An 18,435-nucleotide genomic window follows, 5' to 3' on the forward strand; every position below is an offset into this window, starting at 1 on the left:
TGTGCAGGATTGCCCGAGGGAATGGAGCCGTCATCGTGGCGTTCCTTGCCATTCTTGGCCCGTTTTATAGAATCACTGCCGAATCCGGGGATGCGGGGAGCTGTCAAGCTTCTGCACACTGCAGACCATACCCCAGACGACAGGCATTGTGCGACTGGCGATTGCTCCTATCGGAGAACCACGGTATGATGCAATACTTCCCCAGGCGGGCAAACGGAGAAATGGGAGTCGCTGCCGGAGAATTGCTTTCCACCTGTCGGGTTGGCGGACCGGGCCAAACGGGACCTGAGAGGCAGATGTTGGGTAGCCGTTGGTGGAGGAGAGTGGTGTCCTTTGCGGAGGGATGTAGCTCTTCTGCGGTGGTAGTGCAACGAGCGGGAAAACTAGCCTGACCCCGTCTCTGGATGGACGTCAGTTGAGCGCAGCGACGAAGACATTCAGCTCGGACGCCGACGGAGCAGACATTCCGACCACTTACCAGACAGGATGATATCGACTCTGCGCACGCAGTGACATAATGCAGCGGAATGGGCTGCGACTCATCCTGTCATGCAGGATGAAGAGGTGGGGAGATGTGGTGAGTGACAAGGAGTGATGAAGAGGCGTGATGAGGAGTAGAAAGTGGAAGATGTGGAGGGGGAGGGGTAGGCAGCCTGAGGCAGGAAGTGGGATGTCGAGATAAGATCCTCATCTCTTCATCGCATCTCCTCTCCTCCATACCTGTCCAAATTACACCCCCATCGATCGCAATCTGCGACAAATCACTCAAGTACCCAAAATGAGGCAACGCAGTCACCCCCCCCCTCCCCCCCCATGTGGAGGAGGCCACACGCGCTGACTCGAGTGCAATACTGACAGCTCCAGCGTCAACACTAGGCCTATAACAGAACGATACCAATACGCGCCCACAAATGCCTCATCAACCAACAAACAAACAAACTAAGCTGCCATGAAATTGAGACCCCGTCGGACCGCGCAGCTGTCGCATAAATCTCCGTCGCCGTCGCGTCGGCCGATTGACGATTCGATACGAGCGCCGCCAGACCCAGCTCAAATCTCAATAGCTCTGTGGGAAGGATCCACCCGAGCTCGCTCACGTACCCGCTCGCGTACGTTGCGTTGCCAAGGGCCAATAATGGCCGGTGGCCGGTGGCCTGGCTCGAGTTCAACGCCCGAAGTTGAGGCGCGAGTCGCGACACCTACAGTAGGTAGATAGTAGTAGTTGGTTGGTAGTACTGTTCGGCCGGTGTCCGAACCGCGGCGTGAAACGGTGAAACATGCCCCTGAATCAATTTACCCGGGTCCACTGCGTCCCAGGTCTTGGTCCGTTGGGTGGACCGTGGAGAGGGCCCTGCCCTTCGAGAGATCGCGCAGAGGGCTGAACCCGACTGACTCGGAGCACTGTGCTCGGCTGGAAAAGCCGGCAGTTGCGGTTGGTCTCGGAAATCCCAAGAAATTTCAAGAGGAAATTGTCTCCAAGTCCGGGGATTTTGAAGCTAAAGTTGTTGTTACTGAAGAATGTTTACTAGAGAAAAAAAAAGTAATTGTAGTAACCGTTGATTGACTAAATTTACCACTATTAATGACATACATACATGTAAAAAGAAAAGAAATCAACTCTATCACCCGAGCAAGGTAATAAGAAAAAAAAAGTCTATAATACGGGTAAAAGGTAGCCGGAAGCCAGCTCATGCATGTATGCGCAGCAAGTAGTATCCAGGTCGGATGGTATTAAGGAGCGCAATCAAGCGTTTACTCATCCTCTTCGACCTCGGCGCGGGCTCCGAGCATGTAGCGGGACTTGCCGTGGGCGTCAACCTCGTGCTCGATGGCCAGCTTGGACAGGTGGCCAAGCAGGTTCTCGATCTGGGTGTCGGCGCGGGAGCGGGTCTTGCGGCCAAGGTTGTCCAGGAAGGGAACAATGGTGAGGAGGTAGTAGACCACAGCGATGATGATGGTGACACCGATGGAGTATCCCCAGATGACGACGACGGTGACAATGTCAACCTTGCCGTTGCCGGAGAAGTGGGCGTGGTCCTGGGGGTGGGTCTGGAGGTAGTCACCGGACAACCATCCGTAGACAGCGAAGAGGGTAGCAAGGATATCGACGACCAGGATGGCACCGACCAGCTGCCAGTTGGGCCAGGTCTTACCACCACGGGTGACGAAGATGAGCCAGTTCTCGGTAAGGGCAACCTCGAGGAAGAGGATCTCCTGAGGAGAACCCCAGTTCTGGATGATACCGCCGTTGTCAAGGAACAGGGAGGCACGGATGATCCAGGTGGCGCCAGCGAGGAGGATACCGAGGATGATGGAGATGACCCAGATCTTGGGCAGCTGCCACTCGACGGGACGCTGTTCGTAGTGGGCGTTGTCGTAGGCAATGGCGATGGTAGCAAGATCAGCGAACAGGGCAATGAAGACGATCAGATCGGCACGGATGGTCTCATCGATGATGATCATGGAGGTGACAAGGTAGATCTCAAGGTGGAGACACAGAGCAATACGGTACTGGATGTAGGCCTTCATACGCTGGAAGATCTGACGGGCGAGCTTGATGGCATCGACGATGGTGGACAGACCGGGGGCAAGGAAGACGATATCGGCGGCGGCCTGGGCGGCCTCAGTGGAACCCTCGACGGCAATACCACAGTCAGCCTTCTTGAGGGAAGGAGCATCGTTGACACCGTCACCAGTCATGGCAGTCAAGTGACCACGCTGCTGGAGCATCTCGACGACCTGGTACTTGTGCTCGGGGAAGACCTCAGCGAAACCATCAGCCTTCTCAACCAGGTCGTGCTGGGCGGAACCAGCGAGACCACCGTGGATCAGGCGCTCAGAGTCGTAGACCTTGGTGCTCAGGGCAAGCATCTTGCAGGTTTCCTTGGCAATGGCAAGAGCATCACCAGTCAACATCTTGACGGACAGACCGAGGTGCTGGGCCTCAGCGATGGTGTGGGCAGTATCCTCACGAGGGGGGTCGAACATGGGGTACATGCCAAGAAGCTGCCAGGGCTCACCCTCCTTCTGGACGGCAACACCAAGGGAACGGAAACCACGGCGGGCGAACTCGGAGGCCTTCTCACGGAACTTGTTGGCCTCCTCCTCGGAGCACTCGGACATGTTGAGGATAGCCTTGGGAGCACCCTTGGCGCAGACGTAGCGGACACCATCGCAGGTACAGATGGTGGTAATGCGCTTGGAGACGGGGTCGAAGGGGGTGTACTTCTCGGTGATCCAGTTGCGGGCAAGGATCTCACGAGCCTTGGGATAACGGCGGAGGGTCAGGATGGTAACCTTGTCAATGGGGTCGAGGTTCTTGATGTTGTGGTTGGAGGCGATAGCAGCGACAGCCATCATCCAGTTAACATCGACACCCTCGTTGACGTAGGGCTCACGGATGGAGAGCTGGTTGGCAGTAAGGGTACCAGTCTTGTCAGAGCACAGGATGTCGACACCAGCCAGGGACTCGATGGCAGTGAGCTTCTGGACAATAGCCTTCTGCTCGGCGAGGTAGGCAGCACCGACGGCGAGGGTGGTGGTGGTGACAACGGGAAGACCGACGGGGACACCGATGATCAGGAGAATAAGAGTGTAGTGGAGCAGGTTGCGGTCCTCGTTCTCGGGGGTGGCGATCTTGAGGTGACGGTAGAAACCACCGATCCAGGCAGCGAGAATCCAGAACATGACGAGAACCAGGAGGGTAGTACCGATGTTGTCCATGACAGCCTTGAAGTGACCCTGGTCCTTGGCACCCTGGACGAGAGCAGCGGTCTTACCGACGAAAGACTGGCGGGCGGTGGCGGTGACAACGGCGTAGGCCTTACCACGCTTGCAACCGGTGGTGTAGTAGCAAGTGTCGGCCATGTACTTGTCGACGGCGAGAGACTCACCAGTGATGGCGGACTGGTCAACGGCGACGAGGGAGACACCGGCGCGAGCCTCAATGCCACCATCCTCATCATCCTCGTCCTCCTTCTCCTTGAGAGTGTCGTCACCAACGGTGGCGAGGTACTCCTTGTAGGTCTCGAAGTTCTCGGGCTTGTCGTAGTCACAGATCAGGCGGATATCGGCAGGCACAACGGTACCTTCCTCAATGACGATCTAAAGCAGGAGTCTGTTAGCGGGGTTCCCCGGCGACGCCACCATTGGAGGGGCGGCAGCACGTACAATATCTCCAGTAACAAGTTCACGGGCAAGGATCTCCTGCTCCTGTCCATCACGGATAACAATGGCCTTCATGGCGATGTCACCCTTCAGGGAAGCGACAACGTCGGCAGCCTGCTTCTCCTGGTACCAACCGACGACAGCGTTGAGCATAAGAATACCGATAATGACACCCAGATCGATCCAGTCACGAAGACCAGCAGCGAGCAGGACAGCCAATTCCATAACTGTGCACGAGGACTGTTAGATATTCTGCTGTCGGCGATGCGGTGGGACGGCTTGTCTTACCATAGAGAATAGGACCACGGAAGTAACCAATGAACTGAACGAAGAAGTTGGTCTTCTCGGTGGTCAGCTCGTTCCAGCCAGTCTTCTTGCGACGGCCATCGATCTCGCTGGAGCTCAGACCGGAGCGCATGTCGGTATCCACCCACTCGGGCGGGCACTCAAAGCCATCCTCAGCACCATCAGTCTTCTTCTTGAAGAGCGAGAAACCACCCTTCTTCTTCTTGCCGGCGCTCACGCCGCCGGCGCTGGCGGTCGAACCACGACGCTTGTCAGGGGCGACCGAGATGTAGCGGTTCAACGCGGCGTATTCGTCGAGACCAGCGGCATCATCGAGGTTGGGGGCGCGAGAATGGTCACCATTCTCCACGTCAGGAGCATAGGAAATCCTCCGCTCTGCCATTGTTGCTTCGGCTCACACAGCCTGGGGACCCAACGATATGAGCAGACGCAAACAAAAAATGGCAGGAATGGCAAGAGTCGGACAATCCTATGAAGAAGAGAAGAAGAAGGAGGGGAACGAAGGGAGGGAGAATGTACTCTTTAATATTTGGGGGTGGGCGGCCTTCAATTGCACGGGACCAGGACAAACACGTCTGTCTTCTCTAAGCTCCAACGGGCGACCTTCCCTGTGCGTAAGCCCACTTTTTTTTTTTTTACTTTTTCCTCCTCTTCTTTTTTTTTGGGTCCGATAATTATTATTTTTTGTTTTCGAATTTTTTATTTTCTTTCGATTTATTTTGTTCCCCTCCCGGTCTAGTCTTGGCCGGGAGCAGTAGCCACTTGATCGAAAGTTCGCTGTCCCTGGTAAGGTAAGGTTGTGACTTGGGGGACCCACTCTTTGCCTCTCCCTCTTCCCAGACTCCCACTCCCACGCACCTTGTCTGGCTTAACGGGACGCCGCGCTAGTATTATTATTTTTTTTGTTTTCCACTTTCCGCCTTTTTCCATCATCCTCCGTGGTCTTCTTCTCCAGTGCCAAGTGGGTCCTCCTCCCGCATCAGGCCTAGCGCAGGCCGTGGAAAAACTCTGACCTTTCCTCTCTGGGCGACGATGGTACGGCACCGTACGCCGTCGTCCTGGGCCTCGAGGGCTCGACGGTCGCCATGACCGGCAGCGCTGTGCCGAGTTCGCCCCCTCCATCTTCCTCCCTCCTCCATCTCCACGGACAGGACAGGATAGGCGTTCCCTACCGTACGGAGGCCGTGAGCGAAAATCCTGGGGAGGGCCCGGTGTACGCGCCCGATACATCCATCGGTGGACGATGGTTTCTGTTTCTCGTGCCCGCGCCCTGGCCCTCAGGTATGCGTCCTGTAACATACGCGTACGGCCATCCCGACGGGGGACGGCTCTCTCGGCCAGTCGGCCAGTCGGCCAAGTGCCACACACTCCCAGAGTCTGTCTGTCCCCTCAGCGTGTGCCTGTCCTGTCTGCCTCTCTTTGTCTCTTGGGAAAAGAATTCCTTACCATACCGACGGCGGTACCGTGCGAATGCCCATTTTGCCGCGTGCGGGTGGTGGCCCTCGTTAATTTTCCTGATCCTTCCTCTACGTGCCCGGGATTTACTATGCGCGATTTTTTCTTGTCGCCTTCCTCGCCATGATGAATGGTAGTAGTAATAATAATCATCCCAATCAGCTTAGGTGCTGTTGGTACTTGGTAGATAGTAAGGTGAATTTAATCTCTGGCGACGCTGGCCGAGGCCGAACGACCAGAACGGACATGGACACGAGAAAAACAACGACACTACAGGTACTACTAGATAGCGATCATTGGCATTGGCATGTTTTCTTCTGTGTGTGCAGCGATGACATCGAGCTCCATAGTTCTCGCCCTTCCCTTGCAGAAACGGAAATGATAGAAGGGAGGGTGCGGACGAGACATACAGGACAAACAAATAGCTGAATCAGCGTGTCTCTCTCTCTCTCTGTGTGTGTGTGACTGTGTGTGTGTCTTGTCTCTGCTGGGTGTTGGCCGCCGAAAACCTCCGTACCTGTGGTTACCGAGTGCCACAGCGCGCAGCAGAGAGTCAGGGCCGTCCTACCCGATCTTGGAACCACGAGCTGAGCCAAACGGGAACGCAAGGGGCGATTCCAAGGCCTTGGATGATACCATTTCCGGCGCGCGCAGGGCCAAAACAAATCCTACTGCGACTGCGACTGCGACTTGCGACTCCATATTCGAACTTCCTTCAGGCTTCCGTCGGCGACGAGGAACTGACATCATCGGTCGCGGTTGCGAACGACCATGTCATCCCATCATCCTTCCGTGTCTGACCGTGAGCGTAGCAGCAGTATACGGAGTAGCTGGAGTGTAGGATCGTGCCGACTCGGGGCGACGACCCCGTCAGCCCATTTCGACCATACCATTCGACGGTTCAACCCAGCAGCATAACCTGAGGCTGCGGGCGCCCTTATCCTTATGTCATCAGGATTATTTTGATTGGCGTCGTTATCGAGATTAGTATTAGCAGGGCAAATTACCATGCCATTACCTACGAGATACTGTGTACCTGACCTACGACAACCCTCCGTTATCTTGGGCCTACGCACCTCCCGGGCTGTCCCCACGGCCCCTCCCCTCCTCCTCTTCGACCCCCCCGTCCACTCCGCGTATTATCATCACCATTATCAATATTCTGATTGTTTCCCATCTCGCACTAAAGCCAACCCGGAGTCGATCGTCCCCCTCTGGGTTTATGGGCGTGTGACGACGGGGGCGCGACCTCCACCCTCCTTATTTGCGGCGCGCCAATCCCATGCATCTCGCCCTGATTGAGTTTCATCCGATTTCCTCTCGTGGGGAGGCATGGGCTCCATCCCGGAGCGTCATTTTCGTCTGAGTGGTTGACGTCGGGATGGGCGACTCCGCCGGCTAGGTCCTCGGGATTGCCTCCAGTCTAGCTTCCCATTGTTTTCTGCCGCGTTCCCATTGGTCTGTCTGCGGGGCGTCCTGGCTATTAATATTAGTTGTTGCTATCGTCGCTATTGATGGGTGTTTCTGGGATATGAGGCCATTCTCAGCTCATACTCTCTCTCTCTCTCTCTCTCTCAATTAGTAGATAGTTCACATAGTACGGAGTAGTCAGTACGGAGTAGATAATATTGATTCTATCATTGCAAGCAGAAATAGCAGTGACCTCATCGGCGTGGATCACATACCAGACCGAGACCAACCAACCCCAGTCTCCGCAAGTCCGCAGATAACCCTGCCGCCGCCGCCATGGTACAGAGCACATAGCACATCCACGTTGCGACATTTTTTTTTTCGATTTCGATTTCGATTTCGATTCCCTTTTCTACGACGCCATCTGGTTGACAGGTTGGCTTGGAGAGGCATGCCCGCATGCATGGCCACGACCGCTGCAGAACGGCCTCTATCAACAGATCCCACCTGATGCTCGAGATACTGACTGGTAGGAAGTAAGTACCCCGTACTCCGTCGTCGTAGTTCGTATCTAGCACTCCAAGCCTAGAAGCAGTAGTAGTGGTGCTTACGGAGTAGTCGGCACGACTAGAGCGGGAATTTGGTACTTACTTAGTTCCTTATCGTCAAACGCATCGAATAGCGTCATCCCACCCCCAAGCAGGCAAGTGAACGAGTGAGGCTACAGCTACTCCGTAGAGGCTAGTCAGTTCTCGCGGGATTCCCAGAAAAAGCACCCCGGAGGGATAAAAAAGAAACCGTACGGAAGACCCGACGCATGGTACTTCATGTTACCGCCAATCCGACGGGCCATTGACTCGATTTCCTGGGGGATGACAAAGATTATTGCATGCATGCATGGCATTCTCATTTCGCATTCCTATTCATTCATATCACATCCTCCACGTAGCCATCCCAGCGCCCGCCCAGCCCAGCCCAGCCTCAGATCGCCTGACAACGGACATTATTGGGTTCGGTTCCAGTATATTCTTCTCCTTCTTCTTCCCGCGCCCGGTTTGACTTTACGGTTGAGCAGGGAAATCCCATGTTCGTGACTTCCACCTTGCACCCCCCCCCCCCCTCCTCCTCCTCCTCCACTTCCTAGTAAGCTTCACCGCGCATAAGGCTTGTCTCGGACTCTGAGTCGCTTTTGGTCGCTTTTGGTCCGCCAAGACCGACTCCTCCACATTCTGGTTTGCTGTCCGAATCCGGAGATGCCTATCATTCCCGTCCATCCATCCAACCTTCCTCCACTCGTCCACTCATCCATCCCAGCTACGTAGACACTAGCTACTGGGTAGGTACGTAGGTAGTATCTCAACCGTCAACGGGATACAGGGTTGGCGATGCTTGGCTTGACCTTCACCTTTCTCTCTCTCTCTCTCTCGGGGAAACGGTGAGTGTACGCCAACATCGCATCAACCCAGCTCACACAAAATATATGTAGCTACCAAGCCAAGTCTGTATACTATCCAACTCGCCAAGCAACGATCAACCTCGTGCACCTACTACATAGGGATTCAATCAATGAATCACATCCAGCGACAACTATTGTGCTTTTGCTTCTTCGGGACCCTGGCCCCAAATCTCGGGATAATAGATAGATAGATCGATCGATAGAGTGTTAGTTAGTTAGTAAGTAAGAGGCATCCCGTCTGACTGACTCCGTGGATTATTCACCGTCCTGCCGGCCGGTCTCGATCGCCGCCCACGCCCTCCTCCTCCTCCCCTCCACCACCACCACCACGGAGTCCCGTGTAGGTAGGAAGAACACGGAGGAGGGAAGAGGGTCGCGACCTGATTCAACCCCAACCCCAGACAGAATCCGAGGGGTCCTCACGGCGTGTGAACTGTGGAGGGACCGAGGACGGGACCGAGAGCCCAACCAACCAGCCCAGCCAAGCCAAGCCGAGTCATCCATCCATCCATCCATCCATCCCATCTGCATTCTGCAGTCTGCAGAGAGACCCCATCCCCCCGTGTCCGATCATCGTCTCCTAATTCAACCGAGACTCACAGAAGAAGAGCGTGATAGAACCAAAGCCAAGGCATGGCATGGCATGGCATAGAGCACGACAGCGCGCGGCAATTCCAATTCCTCCTTCCTTTACAGGCGAGACCAAATGATCCTAGTCTCCCTTTGCTCCGATCATGATAGACGATGATGATGATGATGACCCTACTATACGGCATACGCACCCGTCTGGGCGCTCCAGATCGACCGACCCGTGGAGACCGTAGCAGCTGGCTGCAGACTGCAGTAGATGATGGCCGACTATCTACGGGCGGTAATTCCGCATCGCATCCCTCACCGTGACGCTGTTCTGGAGCAAGACCCGAACTTAAAGTCGAGGCCCGAGTTTAGTCACGACTACTCCGTAGTCCGTAACTACGACTTACTACTAGTAGATACGGAGTACGCCCGTTGCCCGTCGCCCGTCGCCCGTCGCCCGGGTCTAGTTCCGTTCGACTAGATAGAGATGCCTCTTAGGCTCTCTTACCTGGGATGACTGAGCGGTTTCTGCGGGTGGTGGTGGTGGTGGTACGGAGCAAGATTGACCGTCGATTTATTTCCCTGGCGAATGGGAGACAGGGCGGCGTATGTTTATCCATATCGTACTCCGTACATTACCCCATGTGCATAAAGTAGGTATCCAGTCTCTTCAGTCGACGAGATGAAACTATTCCCATTTCAATATTCGGATGGCTTCCGTTCCTCTCGTCCGTTGCTATGCCGGTTACCTGCCGACCTACTCCGTAGCTAACTACCTAGCTACCTAGCTACTTACCTAGTTGGTTAAATAGCTAGATAGCTAGTAGCTATGTCTGTCTCAAGCTCAACTATCTATCTACCTTACAGGCTGACTGCTACTGCTACTGCTAATGCTACGTACTATCTACACCAAATCCAAATACACAGGGTAATACAAAACCACCTCCGGGGCACCAACAGCCCCGTGCGCCCTTCCCTTTCGTCATGGGCAGCGCCAGCAGCCAGCCAGCCGGGTAGCGATGGAATTCCGGGGGATTCTCACCGTTGCCCGGCGCGGTCGCATTTTGCCCTGGGCCTACCCTGCACACTCGAACCTGGGGGAGCGAGCAGCAGCAGCAGCAGCAGCAGCAGGACCAGGAATGCGGCATGTAACCACGTCAGCCAAGCCCCCAACCCGCAACCCCAGCCATCTGAATTAGGACCGGGGGGGGGGAGGAACTCACGGAAGGAATCAGCTATCGAATTCTGGGGAAATCCTCTTGGACTCTGGAGTTCGATCCGCGGATTGACACTCAGCAGGTCGGTCTGTCGGTCGGTCGGTCGGTCAGCTGAAGACGTCCGTCGGACGAGCAGATAGATAGATAGTCAGTCAGTTATGCCCCAACCAAGGCAGACAGACAGACAGACATACTAGTAGCTTGGGAGCTCCAAGCTACCGTGGAGCTCCTCGTTTCCCAGCTATCCAGTCAGATGGCGGAGTACCTGGATTCAGGATTGACGTACCTGGGTCCTGACCAGTCTAGAGGGACACTAAGAGAGTCCCGGGCTAGCGCCTCTAACCGAAGTGGGCCGCGGGTGGGAGGGTGGAAATAACGCTGGTCGGCGTGGCCCCCCGACCCCCCCCCGCCGTACCGCGACGGAGTCAGTCGTAGTACCTTACCGCCTTACTCAGTATAGTATAGTATAGTGCTGGGTGGGTGATTTTAGCGTGGTGCTGCTGCTACGCTACTATCTGGTGGAGTGCCCTGGTACCTCGCCTAGTCGGGAAGGTACCTTACCTTACCAAACAGTGCCGAAGCGCGAGTCTCGCAGCTCCCCACATCCCACCCGTGGAACTGGAGGTTTCGGTCGGGATGTCAGTTTGTTGAAGTTCGTCCCTGAACCAGCAGTTACTACAGTCAGTCGGTTTACAGTTGGGGCAAGCGGGCGGTAGTTCCCTTTGTTGGCAGCAATCATGCAATGGGGTGTTGAAAGTTGAAACGCTTTCTCTGACAGATACAGTCAAGACGCTTCCATGGTTTGGTGATGTCTTTCTTCCCCGGGAAGGTGGTCTCGAAGTCGGACACGTGAGGGTGTACAACTGCATGATCGGGAGCCCGCAAAGGGTTCGAGAACGGTCAGGGAAATCCCGACCGAGACGACGCGACGGCGACGTGCTGGACCCCTCTCCGTACTCGGACTGTCAATCAGTACTGTCTGTCGTAGTAGCAGAGATAGACTGATGGACAGATAGATAGTATGACCACGTACTCCGTACACGCTGGACAATATATCCCGCATGGAGCCATCGTGCGTGAAGGTGAGGCTATTCCGCGGCGACTGGGGCATGCTACAGTAGTCCCGCGCTCGCGCTGACCCCTCCAACTAACTACTAAGTAAGTAATTAACTACTCCGGACTGAGAGGGACAGAGAGAGGGGCAGGACCGGAGTACGGACTAACTAAGATACAAAGCACACTTGGACTGAGTAAGTTAGCACGACCAAGTAGTCCTGTGTAAGGCGCCTTACTAAAGAGTCTTATCGGCCCATCGTTGGCTGAGGGCTGCTCGTTATCCCACCGTGACCGGGGGGGGGGGGGGGGCCTACTAAGAGCCACTTGCCGCCATCCCCAGTCGGGCAGGACAGTCGCCACCGGAGCGCCGAATGCAAAAGGCAAAGTGAGGGGCAAAGGACCTTCTGACCGCATCGAAACCCGCAGATTCGCCGTTCTCGACGTTTTCTAGAAGCCTTCCAACTGGGTCCTCCTAGCTGCATTCCGGGCCCTTCGTTAAGATTTTACGATTCGCCGCTCTGGGGAGAGGAGGGGGTTCGAGAACAACCGACCGAAGCAGGATTTTTCTCGGGGGCGGCGGCGACCGCGACGGCGGCGGCCAATTCGATCGGCTGTCGGCAGTGAGTTGGCCCTTACCCTGCCTGACCTGCCAGCAGGTGGCATTCCTCGCGGAGGGAGGGGGGGGGTCGGGGCGCGGTGGACGACGTCATAATCGGCAGTCCGAGAGGGCACATCGGGTAAAGTCATAGGATTGTCAGTGTTATTATTGATTGATTGATTTGATTGTCCTGGGGCAATTTGCCAATAATTAATGCGACTTTTGCTGGTCTGAGTGGCCGTCCTGCGGTCCTGGAGGGCGAGAGAGTCCGGGGCTTAACCACAGCGGGCTAAGGATGAAATTCCCAATTCGGGCCAGCCGGGGCCTGCGCCATCCCCGATTTGGCGGTGGACGTACGGAGTACGGCCCTTGTATATCTGACGAGGCGCCAAAATGTCCGCCCGCCAAAGTGCGCGGGTTGGGTGTTGTTATGAGTGTATGACGTGAAACGGAAAATTACATCCTCACCCTCACCCAGTGTGTGTGTGGCCTTAGGTAATTTGCACAATAGCGATTGTTCAATTGTTCCGCCGCGCGATGCATAACCTCGAAAATGTGGTGGTGGTGGTGGTGGTGGTGGTAGTGGTGGCCCACTGTCCGCTACCGCGTACTAGGCTCGCTCTTGGCTTCTGGTACCTACAGTAGTGAACGGGCTAGCAGGTCGCCAGTCCTCTCTCCAACGGGGCCAATCTTCCCACCTCACCGACGTTAATTGCGAATCCAGTTAGCGGCCCCCAAGGAAACGATACTAATCGTCGTCCCAACTACTCCCAAGTGCTGTGAGTCTGCCACTAAGGCGGCCTCCCCCCCCCACCGGGCGATCGCCCGTGCCAAGCTGTCTCATCGAGGAGATCCTGGTGAGGGATTTTCTGTCGGCCCTCGCCCTCGCTGACCCGAGGTTCAAGTCATCTTCGCTCGCCTCAGTCGCTACACACTACTAAGTATCCGTACACAGTGTAGGTGCCATCGGATGTCCGCGGTCGAGGTACTTCGCCAGCGCCCTATCCGGGCCATCTGCGTCGCAGGTTCTCTCCGTCGCAGTGCAGGACAATTATTCTCCGTCCGTCTACTTACATACAGCGCTTCTCCGAACCCAACGGCTACGGCCACGGCAACAAGAAGACTACTACGGGGCCAGCTACACGTAAGTAAGTACCTGTACCTGCCCCCACGGGCGGCAGGAGCTCCGACTGTTCATCGGAGAACCCAAAGCAGTACGAGGAAGCGACCCTGTCATTCGCTGACGGACCAGCCGTCCGTCCCCAGCCCAGGCTCCCCCAGCAGCGACAAGCTGATATTAGCAGCGAGCTACCTTACCTATCTTTGGACTCTTGAACGAGGTATCTAACTAAGAGCAGGTACCTACATAACTTTAGGACGTACCACTCACCACCCTCAATCTCATAGCTCAACCCTCTGACGAAACCGCTACTGCAGCGCCAGAGCTACCTGTCTTACCTACCTAGGTCCTAGGGGGTCTATAGTAGTACACCAAGCCATTTTGACACCTCCGGAGAAGACTCGCCGTCGCCGGGTTGACTGACTGACTGACTGACTGACTGACTACGCACCGTAGAATTGCCTGGATGGATGGATGGATAGTATGAGAGATTTTACGACACGCGCGTGCTCATCTCATTTCACGCCCGCCCCGGCGTGCCACGGTGTCAGCCCCGTCCATGACGCGGGCTGCAGGTGCCATCGCAGTTGACGGGACTGGGAGATGATGTCCATCCATCTGGCATCTAGTTATGGGTACGGTACTACTCTATAGATAGTTGTGGATAATAGGAACAATAATGCGACCCGATAGAAATAAAGCATGATCTCCGGGGTTTGTGTGGTGGGTATAGTCCGAGCCCGAGTCGGGGAATTATCGCTCTGGGTACTAGTACTAGTACTAGTACCTGGTACCTGGCGACATGTACCTTGCCTTGCCCTTCTTGCCTACACGGTCGGCCAAAAGGGTGGGTGCACAACGCACAACATGCTCGGCATATTACCATGTGAAGCCGATAGTCCGACTAACCCCTCCGTAGTGTAGTTATCGAACTACTGGGTCGATTTGGAGAAAGGTGACTAAGTAACTACTAGATAGATACTATCCAGATTCAGGTCTGGAACGGATATCGGCAGGGCAGCTTATCTCGTACATGGAGCGTAAGTAGGTAGCAGATAGTAGTTACTTGATTCTAGTACTCCGTACTCCGTACTCCCAGGAGTAGCTTACCCCTCATGCATGCTCTTGCGTCTTCGATATTACTTACCCCTTCCTACCGTGAGCTATCTATGTACCTACTTACTTTATTGCCGGGATCGTGATGATCACTAACTAGCTAGCTATCTAGCTAGCTAATAGATAGATAGACAGGTATAGCTATAGCTGTAATTAACTAGCAGGGACCTACTCTACCTAGAACCTACATAGTACTTACATACTATACAGTAGTATATCTATCTATCTATCTAAGGTCGAGTGAGTGAGCGAATTTACCCACCCACCCATGACTGACTATCCACTGAGTCTGACACCCCGCGGAAGATTCCGTCTTTCAGCGCGAATGCGACACCCTGCAGATTGCAAGTTCGGAGAAGATAAGCACCAATCAATAGATCTCGCTCTTCGGCGTTTTCCCCATCCCCTCGGCATAACAACCAACCAGCCCCCCGTAAATCCAGAATGAGAAAATCCCAGGGTCGGTCTGTCGGTTCGGTCGCGGTCACCATCACTATCGCCATCGCCATCGCCATGCCATCGCGTTCGGGAATCGGCACGGGTGCGCCGGAGTCAGCCAGTCAGATTATTTACTTTTAGTTTACTTTCTTTACATACAAACCAAAATGTGGTTTCTTCAGTTCCAGTTTGCCCGTTCCATTCCATTCCGTTCTTTCTGGCTTTTCGATTCACCCATGGTTCCGCGGCGGCGGCGGCGGCGGCAAACAAGAACAAACACAACATCAAACCTACCTGCCTGCCTGCCTGAACCTTCAACCCAACCCGACCCAATTAACCCCGTACGGTATCCTAGACCTCGGGTGAGATCCATGGGTCGGGGGGGTTCTAGTTTCCTTACTGTACTCCGTACTTTCTTTTTTACTTTTTGTGTGGTTGGCTGGTTGGCTGGTTGGTTGGTTGGGTCTTAGTGAAGGGTTTTTTTTTTTTTTTTTTTTTTTTTTTTTAAATTGTTACTATCTACTAGACTCCGTACTACCTCGGGATATTAACCCGGGATGGTAGACTGTAGACTGTAGACGTAAACATAGACTGAGACTGGTAGATAGACTGGTAGATAGACTGTACTATAACTAACTACCTAATAGAACGGGTGCGGGAGCAGGTGCCGTGCCGGTGGTAAGGCTGAGGGATTTATGTCAGATGGTATCTATCTACATAGGATTCTTGGTACGGAGTACTTTACTACTTAGTGGCAGTGACAGTGATAGTGAAGTATATATAGTGCTGGATGGATATAGTATGGATATAGACACGGTCCATAATATGCTCAGTTAATTAGGTAGCGGGAACAGGGGTATTGAGGGGTTTAGGGGGTCTGGTTTGAGAATATCGCGCATCACGCGATACTGGTGAGGTCAGTGAGGTGAGGTGAGGGTATAGTGATGTCTTTCTTTTCCCCCTCCTCTCTCTTTTTTTCTCGCTCCCATGGTTTGTGGTTTGTGGTAGACGTGGGGAGTCGGAGTATGCCAAGGGATCAGCTGCATGGGTTAGTTTTTACCTACCTACCTAAGTTCCTACCTACCTATTAGATAGTATGGACTGCTATGTCATTTGGCTGTCATTCTGCTTTCTAAGTGCTAGCACACTGTGGCCGTGGTTAGAAGGATGTACCTGGTACCTACCTATGTATACATACTATATACTGCCTATGTCTTATGCAGTGTAGGTAGGTAGGGACCTAGGTACAATGTACATCCCCCCCTCACCCCGCAATCTACAATATTTATTTAATACCTTTACAGAGTTGCGGTCTACTACTACTACTACTACTACTGCCTACCTACCAATCTACCTCCTACCAACCACCTGACACACCCAGTCTGCACTGTCTAGAATCCAATAAATAGATATATAGGAGCAAGCAAAGTACGTAACCTACGGAGTATATCCATCCAAGACATACAGACAACACCAAACACATGTTTCAGCCTCATTTCTACTTCCCCTGCCGACAGACTGCGTCTGCTGCAGTTCTGCTGTAGGTTACGGAGTACATGCCCCGTGCATGGTCACATGGTGGTACATTGAAAAATAGAATAAAAAACGGCGTCTGCAAAGTATGTCTGTCCGTAAGCAAGCAACAAGGGAGGGGGGAACCAGCCAGCCCTACCTGCCCTCCTCCTGCAGGTACCGATTCTCAGGGGTAAATGGTAATGTAGGTACATCCATAGGTAGGTATGTCGATGTCGATCGCTCAGGTACGCGGAGCAATCAAAGCAGGCAGATAGGCAGACAGGGCAGACAGGCAGGTAGAGGTAGGGAAGTGGAAACCCGCATATGATGTCAGACTCTCTCCTCCCTCCCTGTCTGACTCGGATTACTTTGCTGAGACGGTAGTATGGCTGGCTAGTGAGTGTACCGGACTATGTACCAGGATGAAGGGTGATGATGGCGCAGAATAGAGTTAGGTTTGTGGTGGAGTGAGGAGAGGAGAGCTACCTACTTACCGGACTGGGTAAGTCTGCAGTCTGCAGTCTGCAGTCTACATTATGGTAGATAGATACTAGCAGTGTACTTACTTTTTAGGTTTACATCCTTCCCATGGCTTAGACTGTGTAGAGTAGTAACTATTGTTGTTTAATTATTCAGTTATCCATCCAGTGAGTCAGTGAGTCAGTGAGTCAATCATTATTATAATAAAATGACGACAGTCCACAATACACATCCAAAGCAAACCTAAATCAAAACAAACCACCTGATCGACACCATCAGGGGGTCATCATCACTACATGAATAGTACTGTACTACCTACTACCTATCTGCCAAGTATATAGTTGCTACCGTAGCTCCCAACACAACCAAACCCAAGATTGATACGGATAACACACCTAGGAGCTAGATAAAACCTTTCCTTTGCAACCAGCTACAATAGTTGGATAAGCCAAGTAAAAACAATAAAAGCAACGCACCCCCCCCCCCCAATTAATGAGTCCGGTGTGATCAGTCCTCGGCCTCTTACCCTTTTCTCTGGCCGTTCCAAGCCAATAGTCATGCAGATTATGGCTGCCAAGCGGGCTGGTGCAGCTCCCGCAAGGCTTTTTCTTGGCGGTGCGTCCATCCCTTTGGGGACTCTTTTTAGGGGGGGAGGGAGTCCCTCTGTACTCCGTATAGAGTGTGTGGGAGTTTACTCTGGAGGAGGGGAGATACGGAAGGGCAGGGCTAATTTTAGTTTTTGATGGTAGTGGTGGGAGTGTGGTGATGGGTTTGGGTTGGGTTGGGTTGGTGGGACAATAACATCCATCCAGTATTACATTATCGATCGAGACAACAAGTAAGTAAATAAACGAACGATAAGAGCTGCATCTCAGCAGAACTGAGTGTCTTATTCTTATCTATCTCCGGTCTACCCATATCTAAATAAAACCAATCCAATCCCATCCCACACATACTACGGGCGTTCATTTTATATGCCAGTGTATGTATGTCTCAGCAGCCGACCTACCGTTTATTCACCACATAACTGATAGGTATGCTCCATTGAGAACTAAACAAAGTAGATAGGGGCAAACAAAGCACCCGCTCTAACTACTATACTATCTATCTCCCCCATACCCCATACCCATCTCATCTCATCTCATCTCATCTCACCCAAACAAACCCCTTTCTTCATAACAATCAACAGTACGGAGACCCCTTCCCCCCCGCCAAGCCTGCCGTGCATTCCTCCCTTTTATTGTCTTGGCACAGGGGGTGGAGGAGTAGTAGGACACGATAATTAATGATCATCCGCATCCGCTGACTGCACCGCCCCCTCCCCCATCCCCGAGTCCATTAGCATTGACATTGGCATTGTAATGGTGCAACCGACCGGGTATCTATCCATGTATGAGCGGGGAACTGACGTACCTACTTACTTCCTCCGCGCGGAACTCACCTTTCCTGCTAACTACCGTGATACAGGTTGGTGATCGGTGATCAGCTGGTCGGCAGCAAAACAGCGTAGATGGTGTCTGGTTGG

The 18,435-nt window shown here is 53.6% G+C and overlaps 3 protein-coding genes across 3 annotated transcripts; 1 reads left to right on the top strand and 2 right to left on the bottom strand.

Annotated features, from left to right (window-relative positions):
- Positions 1-1,576: 1,576 nt before the first annotated feature.
- Positions 1,577-4,937, bottom strand: BO70DRAFT_328174 (plasma-membrane proton-efflux P-type ATPase). Its single transcript, XM_025540729.1, has 3 exons — positions 4,456-4,937; positions 4,171-4,394; positions 1,577-4,104 (listed from the first exon to the last, which is right to left on the bottom strand). The coding sequence occupies exons 1-3, from the start codon at positions 4,853-4,855 to the stop codon at positions 1,753-1,755; spliced, it is 2,976 nt and encodes a 991-aa protein (XP_025404530.1). The 5' UTR covers positions 4,856-4,937; the 3' UTR covers positions 1,577-1,752.
- A 1,200-nt stretch (positions 4,938-6,137) lies between these two features.
- Positions 6,138-6,807, bottom strand: BO70DRAFT_19367 (uncharacterized protein). The gene is made up of 2 exons (XM_025538522.1): positions 6,497-6,807; positions 6,138-6,412 (listed from the first exon to the last, which is right to left on the bottom strand). Exons 1-2 carry the CDS (start codon positions 6,676-6,678, stop codon positions 6,211-6,213), a joined length of 384 nt encoding a protein of 127 aa, XP_025404531.1. The 5' UTR covers positions 6,679-6,807; the 3' UTR covers positions 6,138-6,210.
- A 3,288-nt stretch (positions 6,808-10,095) lies between these two features.
- BO70DRAFT_357935 (uncharacterized protein) lies at positions 10,096-10,745 on the top strand. The gene has a single exon (XM_025542162.1). The coding sequence runs from the start codon at positions 10,200-10,202 to the stop codon at positions 10,725-10,727; it is 528 nt and encodes a 175-aa protein (XP_025404532.1). The 5' UTR covers positions 10,096-10,199; the 3' UTR covers positions 10,728-10,745.
- Positions 10,746-18,435: the final 7,690 nt, after the last annotated feature.

This window comes from Aspergillus heteromorphus (genome assembly GCF_003184545.1).
Source record: "Aspergillus heteromorphus CBS 117.55 chromosome Unknown BO70scaffold_1, whole genome shotgun sequence".
Lineage (NCBI taxonomy): Eukaryota > Fungi > Ascomycota > Eurotiomycetes > Eurotiales > Aspergillaceae > Aspergillus > Aspergillus heteromorphus.